Source organism: Cetorhinus maximus, chromosome 6 (assembly GCF_964194155.1).
Source record: "Cetorhinus maximus chromosome 6, sCetMax3.hap1.1, whole genome shotgun sequence".
Classification (NCBI taxonomy): domain Eukaryota; kingdom Metazoa; phylum Chordata; class Chondrichthyes; order Lamniformes; family Cetorhinidae; genus Cetorhinus; species Cetorhinus maximus.
Window position 1 is genome coordinate 100,488,540 of NC_135884.1, and position 23,973 is coordinate 100,512,512.

The 23,973-nt window shown below is 40.8% G+C and overlaps 1 protein-coding gene across 3 annotated transcripts in view; it reads left to right on the forward strand.

The window, feature by feature from the left end:
* ranbp10 (RAN binding protein 10) overlaps positions 1–22,856 on the forward strand; it is a 135,597-nt gene extending 112,741 nt beyond the window's left edge. For 2 of the 3 annotated variants that reach the window (XM_078544196.1, XM_078544198.1), the window contains 5 exons: positions 739–937; positions 3,421–3,545; positions 13,552–13,697; positions 16,832–16,943; positions 18,227–22,856. In XM_078544196.1, coding sequence (XP_078400322.1) covers positions 739–937; positions 3,421–3,545; positions 13,552–13,697; positions 16,832–16,943; positions 18,227–18,357 — 713 coding nt within the window. In that variant the 3' untranslated portion in view covers positions 18,358–22,856. Of the gene's footprint in view, positions 1–738; positions 938–3,420; positions 3,546–6,023; positions 7,328–13,551; positions 13,698–16,831; positions 16,944–18,226 lie in introns of those variants that run through there. The other variant, XM_078544197.1, reaches the window with a different exon arrangement.
* Positions 22,857–23,973: the final 1,117 nt, after the last annotated feature.

Consider the following 23,973-nt stretch of genomic DNA (forward strand, 5'->3'; position numbering starts at 1 on the left):
TCCACCTCTATGTCTTTAACCTTAATAATACAATTAACAAACTATTAAAGGTGTTGATTTATTTTCCAGTGCAGGGAAGGGCAGTGAGGGAGGAAGACAATTGAAGGAAAAGGTTTTCAAACTACAGGCCTGCATCTTCTCTCCCCCACCCATCAGCCACAACCTAACCATTATGTTTAGTTTTCCAAGTTTTCTCTCTGCCATTTCATGATGGGAAACCAAGGCTAGGATAGTCTCACATTCTTTTATATTCACAGCCATGATCCCCAGCTACTATAATTGCCATAAAATAAGGAGCAGCAATCCATTTATTGCAAACATGGCTCTGAAAATCATGTTCTGAAGATCAAGCCCGAGATTCTTCCAGTGATCTTTCTACACCAGACCAAAATATTGCTGGTGCTCTCAGCTGCTGGTATTTGGTCTGTTTTGTTATTGTGGTTCTACACAGACCTTTGCTTTCTTCCCTGTGCAAGGCACCCTCCCTGCCACAAATGCAGGATTCTTGGGTGTGTGCGTTATTCCTGAATCTCTAATCACGTGTCTCCATATTTGCAGAAAAACAATTGAGCTGGATAGACTTTCAGTCAAAAAGACCTTCTTGGCTTACTGACCAAGGAGCAGATCATGATTGTGTAAAGCATAACCAAAAAAAAGATCAAACTCAATTTAAAGAATAACAGCTATATTAGTGATGTGCACCTTTTTCTGTACATAAATCTATTTTGTGTCTTGCAGGAGCAGATAGTCCAAACTGCAGCAATGGGGTTGTGCCATCAAAAAGCAAACCAGTACACAACAAATATCCAGCTATAAGTTCCTCATCTTCTTCATCTTCGTCCTCTTCCTCACCCTCCTCTGTAAACTACTCAGAGTCCAATTCTACAGACTCCTCCAAATCCCAGCAGCACAGTAGTACAAGTAACCAGGAAACCAGGTATGTCTATCACAATCCTAACTGCAATCAAACCAAATGTTTATGCTTCTAAAAAAGTGGATGGCAGCGTCTTTGTGAATTGTCAGCATGGTAGGTAGTTCTCCATCGCATTGTGATCTGTGGAATGACCAAAACACTAATAAAAGTTGAATACAAATGGAATTTGACATTTGGTCATTGTAAATCAGGGATCGTGAGCTCCTATCATGTGAAATGGTGTTATCTAAATGCAACTGGTTTCTTTCTGCTAATCCACACTAGTGTTGGAGCTACTATGTGAATAAAGTTGATCACAAAGATGTGTAACCAATGTGAGGTGGTTATGGTATGTTTGCAAAATCAAACTCCAGATGGGTTTCTTCACCTACAACCTGATGTATCTGAGCATTTGTGACTATACAGCCACATTTCAGAGCTTATGAACTAACAAAAAGAGTGCTGAAAAATATCGGAATGGTGATGACTTGTGAATTTGTAACCTCTTACCATTCTTCTATTTTATAACAGAACCTTATTACCAAATCGGCAGAGTCATCAAGTACAGACGGGGAATAAAGAACATTTTATGGGATGTAGGAATGTAATGTGAAGTACGAGTCATAATCATATTCTGTTTTCAGCCTTCCAACTCAAAACAGTCTCCAAACAACAGTGTGAAGGAGGGAAGTAGTATGGAGCAAACTAGCACCTATTTGAAATAAAAACAGAAAATGCTGGAAATTATCAGCAGGTCCAGTAGCATATGTGGAGGGAGAAAGAGTTAACATTTCAGGTCAATGACCGTTCGACCTGAAGCACTGTTTCTGTATAAGTGCTGCCAGACCTGCTGAGTATTTCCAGCGTTTTCTGTTATTATTTTAGATTTCCAGAATCCACAATTTTGCTTTCATATTGGCACTTATTTAAAGTGTTCTTCGTAGTGAGAAGCTGCAGCTTTGTCAACTTTGGAACTGAATTAATTTGATTTTCTATTTTTGCTATGAAAATCGAAAATGTAGAGACTCCTGATCTAGGCTTTCCTGATACATAACCTGCTGAGATTGAGTTTCCAGAACTTCACTTTGTGCACTCTTATGAAGCACAGTTAAATGCACACATGTGCCTGACCCTAGTTAAAACCACGTAACATAAAATAATACAAACCAGAAAATGAATAGCCAGGTCAATAGCGTATTTTGTCAATTCATGCCCAATCTCATCAGCTTTGTGACTAGAGAAAGCTGTGATTGATTTATGAGGCTAAATTGTTTTTGATTCATTACCACTGTGAAAATGACTGTGCTTCGTGACAGTGAACTGTGTGCTTTTTTTTTAAAACAGCCTTTGCATTTAGTGAGTTAGTACACTGCATTTTTACCACTGATATCTGGGCTGAATTTTCCCATGGACATCAGGACCCCAACATCAGGCCGGAAAGCAAGTCCTGAGCTCTCAGTCCCGGCAGCAGGACCCGCTCAATGATTTTCACTGCAGTTTGCCTCATAATTGCCTCAGGGCCCATCATCCAATTAAGGATGCAGGTGGGCTCCTGATGCTGGCAGCTCTGAAGCCTCAGCAGTGCCCACAGAAAAGATGGGCACTACGACAGGCAAGGGACCTTGGGGATATTTCAAGATAAAGGCTCCCAAGGAAAAGCAACTTAAAATTCACGATAGCTGAGGGGGAAAGCACTGCCATTTGCAAGGCAGACCCTTCCCAATTTGGTGGGGTTGGGGGGGTGGGGGGTGCTGTGTTGTGGAGGTTGTGGGGCCTGCCTGTGGCCCCCCTCTGTGGGGCATGGAGCCTCAGGCTCCTGCCCCCCAGACTGCAGTTGGCAGGCTGCCTCCACGAAGCTGGTGGCCTGCCTACACAGCAGGGACCACCCCCCATCAGTAAAATGCCAGAAGCCTCATAAAATTATCCTTTATAGGGCCTTTAATTATGCAGATTGGATGCCCGCCTTGCAGCATACTATTGGATAAGTTCTCCGGCAGCAGAACTGTGTCATGAAGTCATCCCAACCCGTGTCCACACCCCCCCACCTCCCCCCGTTTTTTTAACTTCAAACGTACTCCCCACCATCAGTTCCTACCACCAAGGGGCCAGTAGTAATGTGCCCTTGATGTGCGTGGAAAGGGGAACTCTCATTTTAAAAAGAACTGTTGTAGCTCCAATAAAATCTCTAGAGTACTTGTGTTTGAAATTCCCCCTTGGTGAGTTGCTAATCTGTATGGTAAATAATGCCATCAGTCAAATGTCTTCCGTACCCCCACCCCTGATGAAGAAGTCGTCAACTTAAAGCTGCTTTCATGCCTATTAGACAACCTGGCTGTAGGCCTCTAGAGTGAAGATAGAAGAACAAAAGATGAAGACCTAAACCCTTTTTATGTTTTGATGGGGATAGAAATTCTACAGCTGCCCATCTCAATAGATTTGAGTCTGAAAGATCCATTGGAATGGATTGGAGAATTTTGCCACCTGATTTATGTGTTATTGTTCAACAGTGACAGTGAAATGGAAATGGAACCAGAGCACTACACCAACGGAGTCTTGGAAAACACCTCCACTAGAATAATGAATGGCAACTATAAGCACGAAGAAATCCTGCAGACGGATGAGTCCAGCATGGGTAGGATAAGGCAGAGGGCATGGGCATGCATGCTGTGAGAGAGAAAGAAGGGACAGGTGTTGGATCTGTAGACAAATGTATTTGGGAAGGGACAATGTGAAGAATCAATGGAAACTGAACACTTGTACGAAGAGTTAGCAAAGTGAGATTCTACACTCAACTACTTTTTGTCATTTTCCCCAGACCCACAGTGCTCCTTTTCCTGGCTTCAGTCCCTCCTTGAATCCAACTGCCCTGTCGTGGTCTGTCCTAAAAGTGGAATTGATCTGCTCCCACCCCAAGAATTACAAACCTATCACCACCAAGAGAAATAGATAACTGTGATTTTTGAACCACCTTCCAGCTTTTGGTCACAAAATTGACTGCATCACCATTTCTAAAGCTGAGCAACCTTTTGCTCTGCCTGATATGCCCTACCTTCCAGGTATGCTGCTGCTTCTTAAGCCCTCTGTCTCCCTTTGCAACTGAGAGATATTAGCTGGCTTTGAATATGTACCCACGGTGGTCTTGCCCTCCACAGCAGCTAGTAATGTAAATCCCATAGTTGTGAGATTCTCCTCAACCCAGCTGCTGAGGAGCAAACTGTCACTAAAGAGTAAGTGAGTACACCCTAATAAAATCAAAATATAATAAAGCACAGAAAGAAGTCATTTGCCTCATCATGCTTTGCTGGCTCTTTGGTAGAGCTATCCAGTAAGTCCCAATGCCCTGCTCTTCCCCAGTGCCCGATACATTTTTCATTTCAGGTAATTATCCAATTCACTTTTGAAAGTTATCATTGAATCTGCATCCACCACCCTTTCAGCCAGTGTATTCCAGATCATAGCAGCTCACTGCATTAAAATAAGTGTCCTTTATTTTGCCTCTAATTCCTCAACTAACCTTCTTAAGTCTGTGTCCTCTGATTACTGACTCTTCTGCCAGTGGTAACTGTTTCATTTTGTTTACCCTATCAAAACTGTTCATAATTTTGAACACCTCTGTCAAATCTCCTCTTAAATCTTCTCTACTCTGAGGAGAGCAACCTCAATATCCTCAGTCTCTAGGCAAAACTGAAGACCCTTACCCTGCTACTATTCTAGTAAATCTTTTCTCCACCAACTCTTAAGAGCCTTAACATCCTTCTTAAAGTTTGATGTCAAGGATTGAGCACAGTAGTACAGCATTACCTCCTTGCTTTTGTATTCTATGCATTTGTTTATAAAGCTGAAGATTCCATCTGTATTCTTAACAACTTCTCAACTTGATCCACCACCTTCAAAGATTTGTGTGCGTTCACCCCAGGCCTCTCTGTTCTACACCTTCTTTAAAATTGTACCATTTACTTAATATTGCCTCTTTTCATTTCCCTTGCCAAATTGTAACACTTCACACTTGCATAATACATGGTATTAGGCTGCTTATACAGCACAGGAATAAGTCATTCAACCCAACAACTCCAAACCAATGTTTATGCACCATACAAACCTTCATTTAACCCTATCAACATATCCTTCTATCCCTTTCTTCCAAATGTGCTTACGTAGCTTTCCCATAAATGCATGTATACTACTACTTGTGGCTGGGACTTCATCATTCTAACTACAGAAGACATTTCTCCTGAATTCTCTATTAGTGACCAACTTGTATTTATAGCCACTAGTTCTGGCCTCCCTTGCAAAGGAAACATCATCTATATATCTACCCTATCAAACTCTTTCATAATCATCAAAAATTTCTATCAGGTCACCCCTCAGCCTTCTCTTTTTCCAGAGAAAAGAGTTCCAATCTGTTGTGATTGATACCAGAACTGAGAGGGTATATCTTTTTAGTAAATCTTTCTTGCACCTTCATCCTTTTTATAAAATGGAGATCAGAACTGTTTACAATGCACTGAGAGATCCAACCAAGGTTTTGTACAAGTTTAACATAACTACTTTGCTTTTTGATGCTGTTCCTCTAGAAATGGATCCTTTGGTTTGTTTGCTTTTTTATGGCCAATTAAATGAAATCACTACTTTTGCAGCCACTTCTGTGCATTAAATTTCATCTGCCATGTTTGTTCTTTTCAAGCCTATGTCCTCCTGAAACATGTTACAATCCTCCTAATTGTTTACTACCTATCCAAGTTTCTCGTCATCTGTGAACTCTGAAATTGCACACAATGTACTCAAATCCAGATCATTAATGTACAGATATGATGTCCAAAATCCAGCACTGTTGAGACCAAGACCCATGCCGGATTTTGGATCAGGTAATCAATAAAATCAGACAAGGCACCATTTTTACCAGCAAAATGAAACTTCTTTTCCTGCATGTTTTATACGTTCAACCCAATGGATTCAAACTTCTCCCGAGCGGCACCCCGAAGTCAGGCTGAGTTGCTTCAGGCATTGTCAGACGTCTCTCGACGTCTACTATGCCCAGTGGTTGTACAGAATGGGTCGGTCGCAGAATGGTGGAATTATAAGCCAAAAGTCATTTTCTGTTTTTTTTTAGCTCTCTCTCTGCTGGACCAGGGGCTATTCGGGGGGCACTGCTGTTGTCTTCCACAGCTCACCAAGCGCTTTCACGTGCCGTTGACTGCGAACCAATCCGACCTTCTGTCCTGGAGTTACAGCCGGATGACCGAAGGGTGCTTGGGGCTGTGCATTCGTGGTGGGGTTTCTCAAATTTCCCCTGCTGATGCAGGATCAGTGCACCAATATAGTATGTGGGAGACTCCACCCTTTCGAATGAGCCATTTGCAGCGTGAATCGGATGTATAACACCGGAGCAAGAGGTGTCTGACTGCAGGCACCCATTATTGCATTGTTGAGGAGAAATCAACCAATGTAATACCACAACCTCAATCAGAGGGTAGCACTCATTTCCATTTTCAAAAATGTCTGGTTTTCAGACAACCTGATTTTGGTCATCATAGCTGTATATCACTATATATCAAAAAGAGTACCACTGGGGAACACAGCTATATTATTTCCTCCAGCCTGTAAACAACCATTCATTCACTGATAAATCTATACTTTCTGTCCCACAGCCAATTTTTTAACCAACCTACCACTGTCCATTTAATTCCCATTGGCTTTAACCTTGCTAATAATTCTATTATGTGGTATTTTTGTCTTCTGAAAATCCATATACACACCATCCACCGCACTACACCCATCAACCCTCTCCATTATTTCGGCAAAGGACTGACTCAGTTAATCAACAATATTTTCCTTTAACAAATATTTACTGATTTTCACTTATTAGCCCATACCTTTTCAGTTGTCATTTAATTTTTTTTCTCTAAATCTTCCCCCACCACTAACGTTAAACTGACTGCTGGTTTTATCCCTTTCCCCTTTTTCAAACAGACCTTTGGCACTTCCACCATATGTAAGGAAGGTTGTGACCAGCCTTCCTTCCCTCAATAACTTCGGATGCATTCCACCTGGACCAGGTGACTTCTCTACTTTGAATACTGCCAGCCTTTTAAATACCTCGTTAATTTTTTTCCCTATCTATTTTTTCCTATCCAATATCACAACTACATCCTTCGTTGCAAAATTGGCAACACCTTTTCTCTACTGAATACAGATGCAAGGGACTCATTTAGTACTTCAGACATGCCCTGTGCCTCCAAAAAAAGACTTCCTTTTAGGTCAATTTGTAGTGTGTTCAATTTTTCGTTATTATGGAGCAGATCTTTCATTTCGTCTCCAGTGTCAATAAAGAACATGCTTTAATCTGCCTTTTCAGATACAAGACCACCAACCGCCCATTCCTGCAGTCATACATCCTCCAGAAACTCCTCCTCCATTAATGTTGCTGCGTTTGCTTTCTTTTGACTACCTTTTTTTTACTGCATTTTTAAATTCTTTCAGTAGATATGGGCGTCGCAGGCTAGGCCAGCATTTTTATTGGCCATCCCTAATTGCTATCAAAGGTGATGGTGAGCCTTCACCTTGAACTGCTGCAATCTGTATGGTGTAGGTACACCCACAGTGCTATTAGGGAGAGAGTTCCAAGATTTTGACCCAGTGACAGTGAAGGAACAGTAATATAGTTCCACGTCAGGATGTTATGTGGCTTGGAGGGGAACTTGCAGGTGGTGGTGTTCCCATGCATCTGCTACCCATGTCCTTCTAGGTGGTAGAGGTTGCAGGTTTGGAAGGTATGTTGTTGGAAGACCTTTGGATTTCCTTTTATGTTAGGTGCCAGTCTATTATCGCATTTTTCCCCCTCTTGCTCCCTTTTTTAATCTCCTCTTTCTGCATTCAGATTGGTTCTCTATTATGAACCTTATGTTTATCATAAGCCTCCATTTTCTGTTTCTTTTTAATCTTTAGTCATCCAGGAAACTCTAGCGTTGGATGCCCTATCTTCCCCCTCATGGGAATGTGTCTACCCTGTACCTGAAGGATCTCCCCTTTGTGCAATTAGTGTTTTGCCCCCTGATTTTTGATTCTAATCCACTTGGGTCAGATCTCTTCAAAACATTGTATTTAGCCCTCCTCTAGTTAACTATTTTTATGCTTAATTATTTTTGTCCTTTTCCCTCCCATCAGAAAGTCCACCCTTGGCTCTTCTGTGTTTACAAATTACCATCCCAGCTTGACCCTCCCTATCCTGTCAGTTGTGCTTAAGTTTGTCATCACCTCCCAAATCCATATGTGTCTTTCCCTCAACCCATGTTTGGATTTCACCATTAGGTTTCTGCCCCTGCCACATACTGAAGCAACCCGTATGAAGTCACAAATGATGTCCTATGTGGCTGTGACCATGGTAAACTATCTTCCCTTGTCCTTTTCAACCTGTCCACAGCCTTTGATAGAATTGGCCACACACATCACTCTCTTGCAATGCCTCTACTGCATCATCCAGATCCGTTCCTTTCATATCTATCCATTCATATCCAGAGACTCGCCTGTAGTGATTTTCATTAACTTCACCTTCAACCTTACAGAAACTTGTGCTCAGCCTGACCTCTTCTGCCCATATCCCAACTTATATCAAGTCCCATTTATCTATCACCACACTGTTCACTGATCTACATTTGCTATGTTACTGGAACTGCCTCAATTTTAAAAGTCTCATTCTTGTTTTCAAATCTCTTCATGGTCTCACTCTCCCTATCTCTGTAACCTCTTCCCGCTCTGCAAACCTTCGAAACCACTGCACTGCTCTAATTTTGACTTCTTGTGCATCTCCGCTTTTAATCACTCCATCATTGACGGCCATGCTTTCAGCTGCCAAGGCGCAAAGCTGTGGAATTTCCTTCCTGAACCACTGTACCGCTCCACCTTTTAAGACTCAATTTACAAACTTACCTCTTTGGCCTTGGTCATTTGTTCTCTCTCCTTATGTAACTCGGTGTCAAATTTTGTTTGCGAATAATTTTGTGAAGTGCTGTGGGACATTTTACTACATTGATAAAGTTATACAAATGCAACACAAAAACAGAATTATCTGGAAAAACTCAGCAGGTCTGGCAGCATCGGTGGAGAAGAAATCAGTTAACGTTTCGAGTCCTCATGACCCTTCGGCAGAACTGAGTATAGTTAGGAGAAAAGTGAAATATAAGCTGGTCTAAGGTGGGGGGGCGGGGGGAGAGAGAAGTTGCGAGTGGGGTGATTGTGGGGATAAGCAAGCAGTGACAGCCTTCCGGGCTGAATATTGAATTCAACAACTTTAGATCTTAAACTCCCCCTCCCCCCATCCCCACCCCGTTTCTCCCCCCTCCCTTTTTTTTCAATAATTTATATAGATTCTTCTTTTCCCACCTATTTCCATTATTTTTAAATCTAAAACTAAAACTTTGTTAGTCTTTCCACCCCACCCCCACTAGAGCTGTACCTTGAGTATCCTGCCTTCCATTCTTAATTAGCACTTTTCTTAGATAATATCACCACCTTCAACACCTCTTTGATCCTTTTGTCTGTGACATCTTTTGATTATCTGCTCCTATCACTGCTTGCTTATCCCCACAATCACCCCACCCTCAACTTCTCTCTCCCCCCGCCCCCCCACCTTAGACCAGCTTATATTTCACCTTTCTCCTAACTATACTCAGTTCTGCCGAAGGGTCATGAGGAGTCGAAACGTTAACTGATTTTTTCTCTACCGATGCTGCCAGACCTGCTGAGTTTTTCCAGGTAATTCTGTTTTTGTTTTGGATTTCCAGCATCCGCAGTAGCTTTTAGCTTTTTGTTTTTATATTTATATAAATGCAAGTTGTTTGTGTAACAATTCCAAACCTGTTAATATTAATGATCCCTATTCCCCAAATGCTTCCCCACTTGCCCCAGCCACTTCATTGTGAGAACTAAATCCAGCACTGTTTCCTTTCTTGTTGAGCTGGAAACACATTGATCAAGAAAGTGCTCTTGTATACAATTCTGGAATTCCTCCCCCTAATTGTCCTTTACAGTGTTGGTATCCCAGCCTAAGGATAATTGAAGCCCCCCATAATCGCAAGTCCAATTCTTGCATCTTCCTGTAATTTGCTTGCAAATCTGCTCCACTATTGCCTTCCCATTGTTTGACGTATAGATTACAACCACTAGCATATGGCCCCTCAAATGCCTTATCCCTTTCCAGTTCTATCTTAGTTTTCGTTTATCATTACTACCTCCCTTTTTATACGTTTCTTATCTTTCCTGAATACCTTGTAGCCAGGACTATTAAGTGTCCAATCCTCCCCATCCTAGAGGAGAGCTCTGTTATTGCCATTATATCATTATGTCATGTGGCAACTTGTACCTTCACTCATCAACCTTATTTACCGTGCCACATACATTTACATACATGCACTCCAAACCTGCACCTTGCATTTACCAAATGTCTGATCCCAAGAGAAGGGAACATCACCAAAACTCACCTCCTCCACTCACCAAAATGAAATTTCAAGTTTGGCTGGGGAAGGCCAACTTAACCTGCCCACTTGGAAAAGCTAGGATTGGCTCACCACAAACCCTATTACTGAGAAGGAATTCCAGAACTAGTAGAAGTAGGGACCTCACACTATCTTCTCTGTCCCTTCACTTTTCTCTTTCTGTCTTGTCTTGTTCTCCCACCCCCAACTCCCTCTCTGGCTCCAGTTATCTCCACTGATCTTAACCTTGCATGACCTGAACATTGCACTTGGTCTTGATGTCACATGAGATTGACTAGTACTGTTATATTTTTTTTTAAAAACAAGGACCAAAGTGTGATTTTAAAATAAAGACTGAATTATACCTTCAAGCCCATCTCTAAATAACCTGTGTTCTAACTCTGCTTCACCTGAAAACCACACTTGTTCTTGACTTCCCCTATGTGCAGTGCCAAGATGGACTTATTTTTGTTTTTATACAAAACAAAATAACATAGCATTGATCATCTCTTGCCCATCTTTGTGATACTGTTTCATAACACCACTTCCGTGTTATATTCTTTTCATCTTTGTCGTTTTTGTTTGCTTTTGATATAGGTGGGCATTGCTGCCGCTTCCCCTGTTGGCCTTGTTTACATACATTCTAACTCTTACTTTCCTTTCTTCAACAATTCCTGCCCCCACCAAATCATGTAGTCATTGCTCAACCTTAATCCCCTCTGTCCCCAATCACACTACATTGCACTATCTCCCTCAGAATTCCAAACATGCCACTTTAATGTCTCTAGCTTTCTCTATACTCCTCTGAATTGCACAAACTTCACCATGCACTGTGATTCCCCACAAATATATTGGCCGGGATTTCAGTCAATGGTGAAGCACTGCACTCACCACTGACCTCAATTAAGCAGCCCAAAAACATAGTGATCTTTGTGATGTGGATTTCACCTTTTCCAACATTAGTTTGAATCTGAAGCCAAGTCAAGGGAATCTCCAGGCATCTAACAACAATGATGTCATCAGCAGGGTAAGCAGCCAATTACATTGAAGTATTCTCATAGAATGCTAACCAGGAAACAAAATGCACTTACTATCTTTCACTTCTGATGGAAATTTTACAGAGAGCAAAATAAATGATTGGGGCATTCACATGAGATTAAGATGAGCTGAAATATCATAATTTTTTTTTTAAAATGAGGATTTTTTTTAAACATGGAGAAATTTGGCTTTTCACAAATATAAATTTAGTTTCTCTTCTCAGGGTCAGAGATACTGCTGAAAAATAATTATGAACTAAGCACGTGATTTATAAATCCAATTATACGTCGTTCAACATGGTGAAGCCTTTTCAGGTGTTTTTACAGTGAGACCAATAGTGTAAAAGGGCAAGTTCTTGTTAGTGCAGTGATTTCTAATTGATACCTCAACAGCACACCCTCTGAAGAAGCACTGAATCACTGACAGCAACTTCTGGATTTCCACTTTCTAGAGTCTGCACATGTGCAGACTCTAGAATTTACTATCAGTTTGAGGAGTAATGACAGTGAATACTGACAACTTTGCAGTCATTGCTATCACTAAATCTGGGCCATCTTTTTATCCAATCCTTGTTTGATTACATCACATTCACTCATTGCTCCCTGAATTCCACCCATCCACCATTGATTCTAACCATTCCAACTATTCTACCCTTATATAGTTGTGTATTAATCATCATTGCATCCTGAAGTTGTTCCTTTCTCCTGTGCCACATCCACTTATAAATTTCACATCCTATTCTTATAGTGTGCACCAGTGTCGGCCAAAACTTTTTTGAAAGTGTGGGCTGGCCCCCATACTCGGAACTGCATTGTCTCTTTTTCTCTTTCAGTAGTATTCAAACTTCCCACCAATATGCCCTGGGCTGCTTCCAAAACTTCTTCACTTACAACAGTCTCCCACCACTACCCCTCCCCTATCAAACTTGAATCTAGCCAGCTTCAGCAGCCAGTATCCAAATCTTCGCTGCTTTCAATGGCACTTAAGTTTACAAAGTGCTATGATCATTTACAATTTTTGTCGACTCACTCATAACCATTGACAATGCTTTCAATATTAAAAACTTCTTTAGCAGATGTAGCTGTGAGTAATGAGTTTAAATTTTAGAACATATTTCACTTTCCCTATGGCCTGTCACTTGTACCGTGTCTTTTCATCTCTGTTACTTGCTCCTGGCTGCTTTAGGCAATTCACCTGCCAAAATTTGCATAGAGTCTTCAGGCCTCAGGCCAGATAATAGTTTATTTCCAGTTGTGCACTACATTTTAAAAACATATTTCTGCCTTCTGCCCCCACTAACCCTCTCAACCCAACTCCACTAATTTATTTTTTGCCTCTCTTCTCAACCCCACATCTTCTGATCCACTAAAATACTTGTTAGACAAATGCTTTCTTTTTCCTCTGCCCTCACCTTCTAGGCAGCAGCCCTACTGAATTTTTTAGCCACCAAAAATATAATCTGAGACCCTTGCCAGCTCTCTTCCCCACCTGACTGGTGTGTGCAGCTACCACAGGAAAATATTACTTACATTCTTCAGCTCCCTTCACTATCACCATCATCATTAACTCTCACCTGAAATAGCAAAAGAAAACAAGAAAGAGAAACAACCATAAATGAAGAGAAAGGAAAAGGGAAGTAGAAGGCAGAACAGACAACAGAAGAGGAGAGAGAAAAAGAAACAGAACAGAGAAAGACGAGCTGAAGAGTGGAGATAAAAACATCAAAAAGAACGCAGCATGCACCAGGAATAGATCTTATCCTCCAATTTACCATGACAAAATGCTACAAATACTAATACTAAGACTTGCATGTGGAATACATTTGCTATAAGCATTGCTGTCCCATTGCAGCTAACCTCTGACTCTAAGAGCAATACACAGGTGTGTCTCTCTCTGTCTGTCGGTATTTAACCACATTATTAACTTGATGTTCATTTCTTTTAATGTGATCTCCATGGTGTCCAGACAATAAATATTTTGCCACTGATTTTTTGGCTAAAGTATAGCAGTTGACTTGCATGAAGCCCCCATAGTTTGAAAAAAATCCTAAAATTTTGTTTGTGTCATCATAATGATGAGTCTTTGTCAGTTTTTTGATATTCTTCATATAATTAATTTCCCCCATTATAGAGCACAGCTGCCCTCAGCGTCAGCTCTGCGGAGGAAACCAAGCTGCAACGGAACGCATGATCCAGTTTGGACGGGAGTTGCAAGCCTTGAGTGAACAGCTTTGTCGTGAATATGGAAAGAATGCTACTCACAAAAAAATGTTGCAGGTATTGCATGTTCTAGTTATTTTAAAAGTCCTAGCAGAACGAATGAACTTAGTTGATCCCATTGCCCGCCCTCTTATAAGTGACTTCCGAAAGGTGCATATTTCCCTAAGCGACACAAAATATTCCACTTCACTTACTATACCGCATGAAATTCTCTACATGCCACATCCTTTACCAGACAACATCACATTCAAAAATAGAGTTAAGTTGCCAGTTTGAACTAACTGTTTTGGAATAACCAGGTTTTCATCTGGCTTGCCTAGCAACAATTGGTTTGAGGGCCAATTGCGGCTGGGATTTAAATTAATTCTTAATTAGAAGTTATTCCTAATCTACCACTAGTGCTAATTGTTTTGGCTATTTTGACCATTTAACCAAAGGATTTGGAAGAGGGTTGTACTTAAATATTTTTTTAAATTCTATTCACAAAAAGCTCAAAAAAGGCAGTGAGACAAAGGTGGCTAAAATGCTAATGAGCTAGGAATTAAAGATTTTTTCAAAGACTGTAAACAACAAGTCCATTGTTACAAAAATAGAAAATGCTGGAAAAACTCAGCAGGCCTAACATCATCTGTGGAGAGAAAAACAGAGTTAACATTTCGAGTCCATTTCAAGTCTGTTGTTAACTTGTCTCTGTAGTTGATGAACACCTCATACCTATTGCATCGCGAGATCTCTGGTCCCGGGCACTGGACGGGCTAAAGCCCATCCTTCAGGTTGTGAATAGTGGAAGATAAGAACGGACAGAAATACTCACTCACTGGCAATCAAGTTTATTAAACAGATGAGCTGCAATGGCAAATTACTGTCAAATTTGAAAGATTAGGATACAGGACAATTTTTTTGCTTAAATCAATCAAGACAAGTCACTAGTGTGGGGAAGTTTAAATGTTCATTTTTTTATTTTCTTGCACAAAGACAAGTTACGTAGATGAGTGAAATGGGTCTAATTGTAACTATTGTTTGGTATGTTTAATTGCTATAACTTAAAGCAGCTTAACTATTTGCATCTTGGCCTTGTATTTTAAGGCTGTGCTCTCACATGCATTTCTCCAGTCTTTCCAAAGGCGGACCAAGAAAGCATTTCGTGAGATAGTCAGATATGAATCGTTTAAGCTACTTTATTTCACGACAAGGAACATACAGAGCATTGTTCTGATTGGATTTAGCTTGGTTGCATCAGTACAAGGTGTACTGATAGTAAATAGGTTATGCCTATCCACATTAGTTGCTCACCTTGCTTGACTTTAAACAAAATAGCTCCTAATTACCCTTCTGAGTCTGACAAGGATCTTGCAACTCTCTGTTCTTAAAAAGTTCGTCATCAGGGAGTCTTTCTGGCTCCGTTTTTTTTAAAATCACTCTCTGCTAATGGCCTTTAAGGAGGGCCTATGTCAGGCAAGTCCTGCGTGACACCCTGGACCAAGAGCCTCCAACACAATAGGTGCGGGTGCTGAGATAGAATTTTTTAAAATTCATTTACGGGATGTAAGCATTGCTGGCTAGGCCAGCATTTATTGCCCTTCCCTGATTGCCCTTGGGAAGGCGGTGGTGAGCTGCCTTCTTGAACCGCTGCAGTCTGTGATGTAGATACACCCACAGAGCTGTTAGGAAGGGAGTTCCAGGATTTTGATCCAGTGACAGTTAAAGAATGGCGATATATTTCCAAGTTTGAATGGTGAGTGGCTTGGAGGGAGAACTTCCAGGTGATGGTGTACCCATGTATCTGCTGCTCTTGTCCTTCTACATGGTAGCGGTTGTGGGTTTGGAAGGTGCTGCCTATGGAGCCTTGGAGAGTTTCCGCAGTGCATCTTGTAGATGGTACACACTGCTGCCACTGTTTGTTGGTGGTGGAGGAAGTGAATATTGTGCAAGGGGTGCCAATTAAGTGGGCTGCTTTGTCCTGGATGGTGTCAAGCTTCTTGAGTGTTGTTGGAGCTACACTCATCCAAGCAACTGGTGAGTATTCCATCACACCCCTGACTTGTGTCTTGTAGATGGTGAACAGGCTTTGGAGCGTCAGGAGGTGAATTACTAGCTTCAGATTTCCCCTCCCCTGACCTCTTGTAGCCACAGTATATGGCTAGTCCAGTTCAGTTTCTGGTCAATGGTAAGCCCCCAGGATGTTGATAGTAGGGGATTCAGCGATGGTAATGCCATTGAATGTCATGGGCAATGGTTAGATTCTCTCTTGTTGGAAATGTTCATGGCCTGGCACTTGCGTTACTTGCCACTTGTCAGCCCAAACCTGGATATTGTCCAGGTCTTGCTGCATTTGAACATGGACTGCTTCATTATCTGAGGAGTCGTGAATGGTGCTGAACATTGTGCAATCATCAGCGAACATCGTGATGGACGGAAGGTCATTGATGAAGCAGCTGAAGATGGTTGCACCTAGGACACTACCCTGAGGAACTCCTGCAGTGATGTCCTGGAACCAAGATGTTTGACCTCCAACAATCACAACCATCTTCCTTTGTGCTAGAAATTACTCCAACCAGTGGAGAGTTTTCTCCCTGATTCCCATTGACTCCAGTTTTGCTCAGGCTACTTAATGTCACACTCTGTCAAATGTTGCCTTAATGTCAAGGGCAGTCACTCTCACCTCACCTCTGGAGTTCAGCTCTTTTGTCCATATTTGAACCAAGGCTGTAATGAGGTCAGGAACTAAGTGGCCCTGGCCACTTGTGAATACACTTTGCTTTGAAACACCAACATTTAAAACACCAGCATTTAAACTTTTTTTCCCAGATCCTTTCTGAGCAAATAAATATCACAAATTCTCAAAGGATGACACCACTTTATACTGTACTGATATTTTTGATTTTTATACAATTGGACATGCAGTGTGCTTATGCATCAGAACATTGTGTCACAAAGAGCAGGGGAAAGAGCATTGTTCCTTCCACTGACTTCTTGATCTTTGACAGCTCCTCATAGCAATAAAAAGCTCCTTACAGGTTGCAATCAAGCAGTCCCTAGCTTAAGAACAGCATTGGAAGAGGCTGGAGATATTTATATTTGAGGAAGAAGGAGGTACAAAAATAAAGTTAGAAGCTGTGAAGCTTGAAGGGGTGGTAAAGTTTGTTTTTAATCACTGTTGTGACACAAGTTTTTTCATCTTTCTTCTCCAGGACGCATTTAGCCTGCTAGCATACTCTGATCCTTGGAGCTGTCCAGTTGGCCAGCAGCTTGACCCTATCCAGAGGGAACCTATCTGTGCTGCCCTTAATAGTGCTATTTTAGGTAAGCAGAAAAGTAAAAAAAAGAACAAGAATATTTAAACAGCTTTGAGTCCTTTTGAATAGTGATTGAGGTAGAAATTGGACTTCAATGCATCAGTTTTACGAAGCCCAATTTCAAGAAACAATGTACCACAACCGAAGGAAGCCTGAAATAGTCGTTTGGTAGTACAGAACTTGTGTATTGCTGAAAAAGAGACATTTTGTCGAGTCTTTTCGTCTTGCACTCATCAGGACATTTTGCAAGAATATGCATCCAGGGGAGACAACAAATTTATGCTGTGTGAGAAGAGATTGCTGATTGGTTGGCAAGTGGAGTCTGATTGGCAGAGGCGTTGCCATAGAGAATGCACCAGTTGATGGTGACTGACAGTAACTGCCAAGCATTGTTTGAAATTTAAACCGGGCATCTTGACTCTGATTGGTCAAGGCCTTTCCTCAGTGCAGGAGGACAGGAAGTGTTTTCCCAAATCCATATTATTTCCAATCAGCCCAGCCAACATTATCACTCCACCCAGTCGGACTTTCCTTCAAGGCCCCTTAACTCAATAACATAAGGGATCATATCATTTATTTTAGGTGTTGATTGAAAGATAAGTGTTTGGCCAGGGCCCAAGAGACCCTCCCCTACTCTTCAAAATACTTGAAGGCATATGGGGCCTTGAATTAACATCTCATTCAAAGGGCCATATCTCTGACAATGCAGCAACATTTTCTCAGAGGGAAGTAGTTGAGTATTTTTTCTGACTCATGCCAGCTGATTTTGAACCACAAGATTAAAAAGGGTTAACAAACAAAAATAAATATTGCATCATCAGCAAGTGATGTCAGACCTGTCCTGGCCTTGGAATGTATCACATTCTGTGCTGGTTTCCTCCTGTCTAATAGCCTCAACCCCTACGTTAAGTCATGTACACACTAACAACATGCTCTAGAAATGCAACAACATTTTGAAATGCTAACTGGACAGCTAGGAAACAACTTCCTCATGCAGAATTCATTGGATTTGAGACTAAAGCCAGTTGCTCTGATATATATTGCTTATTCTCAGCCTAGTTGCTGCATGGAGCACGAGGTAAAGGATGTGTCCCCCTCAATGGAAGAAAATCTGAAGTAACCTGATTATCCCCTGTTATGAGTACACCTTTTGTGAGGAGGAAAGAGTGAGTTAAAATACAATATCTTCAATGAAGAGTAATGAAAATGGCAATGATCTGTAGGGTTTGTTGGGCTGCTGTACTTATAGTGGTGCAATGGTAAAACTTGTTTGTTCTCTCTCATGCACAGAATCTCAGAATCTGCCAAAGCAGCCACCATTGATGCTTGCACTGGGCCAAGCCTCTGAATGCCTCCGGCTGATGGCTCGTGCAGGGATTGGATCCTGTTCATTTGCCAGAGTGGACGACTATTTGCACTAGCTGCTGTGGCAGTGGAAAGACCTCAGATACTGCCCCCTCACCTCCTGTTCAAGACCTACAACAACCCCTCCCCTCTTAAAGACCATCGCACTGCCCACCAGATGGATGCTGACCGATCTCCTTTCTTGCCAGCATCCTTGTTACATTTTATCAGGTTACACGACTGAATGCATTGCATTTTGAAAGTGATCATGGGTGCAGTTGTGCACGGTACAAATGTAGCGTATTTCTCTCTGATTTCTTAGTCACTGAGCCACCAGTATTTAGCCCTGGAGGTTGTCCTGTGCTAGCCTCTGTAGTTTACTGGTTATCATTAGGGCTGTAACAAAACTCATATTTTGAAGCTTTAATCATTTATATTATTTAACAGGGCTCAAATAACGCCCTGGGTTTGTAGCAGCATTACCTGATGCCATTTTATTCTCCAGCATTAATCATAGCGCTTCAACTCCAGTCCCCATTTCCTTTGGCAAAAACTCATAGACACACAAAGCTTTGGTGTATAATATTTCCAAAGCTTTAAATCCCCCTCTCTTTCACCCCAATCCTTTGCCAAAAAAAACACAACTCTTGGTTTGTTACAGCCCCAGTAATCAACCACGTTTGGTTTACATCTTTTACATGTTCTACCTGTGTATATTTGTGTGGAACAATGCTGCTCATTATCACTTTGCTGTTTGGTTTTGCTTTTCTGCTGTTCAGCATCTAGTTGCATAGCCATAACTTCCACTCATTTCTTATTGGAGGTTTTGCTTTAAAACCCACATTATGTCATATTATACAGAATGAGTTCTGTCTAGCCTCATACTTTAAACTCTGAGTTCAAATCACATTCTCAAACTGACGCTTCCATCAGGCGTCCCCTTCCAATATCAGTGCCACCAATTCTCTAGGTCATCTGTCAGCAAGAAATAGAACGGTGTCAGGAGTGGGAGGGAAATAATGATAGGCAAGTATAATTGGGATGCAAAGCTAATCTAACTTTCTGGGGCTGAGGAAACCAAGGCAAAGGCTATTTCTGCAGTTGAAAGTATACATTTCTAGAGATTTACTACACAAGCATCCTTTGTGAAAGGACTTTCTTAATACGTTTTCTTATAATACAAATTAAGCTCTGGGAAAGTTAGTTGGCTAGTGACTTGTTCCTCTGTTGCCTGAATACCACAGCACTGATTTCATGTTTCCAGCTATCACTACAATGTCATTAATTGGAACAATCCACCCTGGTTGTTTGCAAGCTATTAAAACTTCAAGATCAACCAGTTAGTCATGCCTGTCCAATTAATCCCACCTAAAAATCACACGGAAGCAGCAATCATAAGATTAACAGAGCAACATAGGATTAACTCCCCAGAAAAACATCAGGATGACAGAATTCCAGACATGAGCCAAGAAATTTACTGTGCTGTCGGTTCCTGTGGCTGTCTTGAATGTCATAAATTAGGAATCTAACTACTTAGAGGTCTATTAGTTCTGTAAATCAGTAATTATCTAGAAGAAGAATGATGCCAGTTTGACAATAGGCAGTGACCATGAATCAAGCAAATTCTTAATAGTTATTTTAAATGATATCCAGTAAAAACAATAGGAACTGGACTATAACTTCAGAGTTGTGAACTGTTCACATAGCAAGGTGGGATTGAAGTGCTGGCTTTTAATAGTTCATAAGAAAAAAAGACCATTACCTCCTCTTGTAAGCTTCTTTTATATTGGTGCTATTCTAATTCAGATTCAGTGAGCCATTGAGTTAGTATTTGATGCTAAGTCCAGTTCCTTAGTCCCTGAATTAAATCAGATATTGTTTCCAGCAAATTTCAAAAAGGAAATGTGGGAGTCCCTGTATCATTGCACGATCAGACATACACATTATCGTGAAACACTGCACCAATTAATGTGAGATTTTAATGCCCAAGGATCACATGATCCGATATTAACTTACTTAACTTCCTGCTGTTTATTTGCCTGAGTGTCTGTAGCAGAACTTGGTGATCAGAGTGGAATTAGGGAGCCAAAAGGACAAAATATGGTAGTTGCAGGAGACGATGGTGTTCCTAAACATAATTTCAGTGAAGGGTGGAACCACTTTGGCATTACTTGAAATGTAAAATATGAAGGAAAATGGAAAGCTTGTGCAAGACCACTAATGTCAGTGGGCAAAGCTGAAATGCCATCTTAGGGATCAGATAATGCAGTATCCTCCACTTTCAGGAGTGTTTTTTTTGTCACATCATGGAGGAGAAAAAGTACTTTCATATTAATTCAAATTTACCAAACCTCTGCAAAGAATGTAGTGGTGCAGTGTAGATGGATAATTGATAAAGCACACTGCTAAGCTTTAGCACAGTTGTCACTTGTAACCAACGTTTTGCTCAAATTGAACTTTCCTTTTTGGCCAGTGATTTCTTAAAATGTTACCGATCTTCATTAGCATTACAATTCTGTTACTTCGTTTTTAAAAATCCATTCCATGTTTACTTTCCATTTATTCTTCCCCCTTCCCATCCTCTCCCAGCTGCTATTGGGCACTGTTCTGTTCCATGGGGAGGCTAGACAGCCTCCCCAGGCCTTTGCCTATTCCATATTGACCTGCCGCAGGGAGGTATGCAGAACTGATCTGATATGATGTCTGACATCAGTTCTGCTCAGCCAACCTAAGAAGCTTGTAAAGTATGGCAGTGCAGCATGACTATCCATTGCACTGCTCTGTGGTGCAGCATATGGGGAAAATCTGGTATTTTTTGGATGTTTACTGAGAATTTTAGTTATTGAATTTTTGACCGTGAATTTCAACATTGCATGGTTGATATTTTTTCATGTACATGTTAATATTTACGCACTTGTGCAATCCGTAATGTTCAAATAATAGACTTGAAAATGGATGATCCCTGTTAACACTTTGATGTTGCTAAGTTTCAGCTTGCTGAGAGATACAAGAAACCAGACGATTTTTGTCATCCAAATGCCAAGCTTAGGTAGGCAGTTATGCGCCCAGACTTACACACAGATTGAACACAAGCCTGATTGTGGAACAATCCTGGCGTTATCCAAAGTATAATTCTGCACCTCTGGGATTGGGATAATTTGACCACTGTTTTTCTTCTCGACTGGTTTTCCCAAGAGGCCCCCTTGCTGCCTGCTTCAGGAGGATCTAAGCATGGGTGTCTTCAGCGCTACTTTGAGATTGCCTGACTGAAGATGTGACAGGTCCCATCAGTTTGCTCTTCCAAGCATGGCCGTGACTAACAGTTAGTGAAACTTGTCAATGCTGCTACTCTAAAGTAAGGCACATTTTTCCCATTGAAGCTGAGATTTGAACTTGTGGCAGTGAGATTGGGCCTGGGGTGTATGGAGGAAAATCTGTTGAGGATGTCAAAGTATCAAAAGCTTCTGGAGTTGTTTTCAGCATCATATGGAAATTGGAAGTACCAGCCATTCCCTGACTGAGCCTGATTGTTTCTGGTAAATGTCACATATTAGTATAGATGTTTTTAAAGGGTTAATGAAAATCAGTATCCATATTCGATTGCCTCCAGATGTATGGTAGAGCATAAAACATAGGGTGGAGTATGATGCGGAAATTAATGAGGGAAGTGGGGCAATAATTCACTGGGCTGCAGGAGCTGCAAAATCTTTAGAATTTTATAGTCTAATATAAAGGATATAGCATTTCTATTGGATTTAATTTTTGAATAGATTTGAAAGCTATTATAAACCATGTATCATCCCTGTCAGCACTGTTGGATACTCCAAGCAGTTTTCAATAATAGTAATCTCTGACACGCTGGGCAGTGCTTCACAACAAGTGTGCATGCAGTGTGGGCAACACCAGGTGGTTTGAGGTGTGATTTACATCTGTCATTTTTATTTTCAGCAGAATTATCTGACTACACCAATATTAATTTTAACCAATCTTTTTAATAAGGTTCATGGGGCTTTGGAGCTTTTGGAAGGTCCAACTTTTAAGATGTAAGACGATATTGGTTTAGGCACCCTGATTAGACTTGCCTTAAATTAAATGCCTTATACTTAGATTTTTCATGGAGTTAGTTAAGGAAGAAGTGTATGGAATTGATCCACAATCTGAACTTTTTTTGAACATTTTTTAAATTACACTGATAACTGTTCCCTGGTCATAGTTAGGTCTATATCATTACTGTAGCTTTGTTTTTAGAGAAACTTGATTAAGAGCAGCGTACAGCAGATGTTCTTTGTAGGTTTTCCTCTTCTCGTGATGCAATATATTCAGTGATGTCACAGTGAAGTATTTTGTGTGCAAACCACTTTTCCCCACAGGACAGGAATTTCACATCAAATATTTGCTTCCACCTGCTTCTACCAACTACTATGGCATAAAACTAAGTGTAGACTGAATGACACCAATACATTCACAGCTGCTTCCATTTTAAGGGATTTGGCAACTTCCAGTTGCTGGATTGTTTATTACTTTCTGAAAGTTAATAATCTAGATAAATGAACAGGTAATAATGTATATTTCCCTTTTTAATTAAAAAAAATGGGTTGCGGCATGTTCCATTTAAGGTCACCCTTAATCTGTTAACAAATCCAACTTTATTTAAAGCTGCATTAACTTTAATGTGAATTTTATCAGGGCACAACTTGAGCATGTTCTATTTCAGATTCAGTTTTGTTTGAAGGGGCAGTTATGGAGATTAATTCAGACATTTCTCATGTAAAACCGTATCTCAATTAAAAAGAAGCATAAAGCTTATGCTGGAAAAGATCAACAATTTAGTTGTTTAAGAGAGGGTACATACACATTTGTACAGCGTTGTCTGATAATTGCTGGATAGCCCCAGCTGGGACTACAGTGATGCTACTTTAGCCACGTGCACTAAATTAAGTAGAAAATGCTTTGCACACAATACGAGTAAATGTGAGTGGTGCATATTTACTTAATTCCATTACCATTCAGTAACCAAGGCAATAAATAAAGCACTCTCAATAAGCAAAAAATACTTGCGAATTCTGCTTTTCTGAATTTTGCATTTTACCATCAAATGCACAAAGGTTTAAAGTACACATGCATACGCCATGTGAATGAATATTAGGATCGCATTTACTGATCAGAAATGGAATGGAATTAGCAAAATCAGGATTCTCAATTGGCCAGTTATGGCAAGTGGCTAATGTGTTGGACAATACTGACTTGGGAAATGAAACATATGTTTTTTTTGCAGCGATCAATCCCCTACTTAGTTCATCAGGCACACTCAGAATTTTTGTGACTGCATTCCCATCAAGACACATTGAATCAGAAACAAGAGAAAGCTGGGTCAGTTTCTCTTGCTGGACAGCCCACTGTCTGCTACTAGCTGATCTAGAAATTGACATGACAACAGATTGCCCATTGCTGGAGATCCACCTGGACATTGCAGGTCTTGAAATTTCACACTGACTGACAATTGGAGAACTACTCTTACATTTTTTAAAACTTAAACTGAGCTGTCGGCTAAATGTTTTTTAAGCCTGGCTGCTGGTTACCTTTTATATATAAAATAAATACACTTGCCAAACCAGAACCTAATTGCCAAACTCTACATAGCCTCCTCTCCCTCCCCCCCCCCCCCCCCCCCCCCAATAATAGGAGTAAAATGA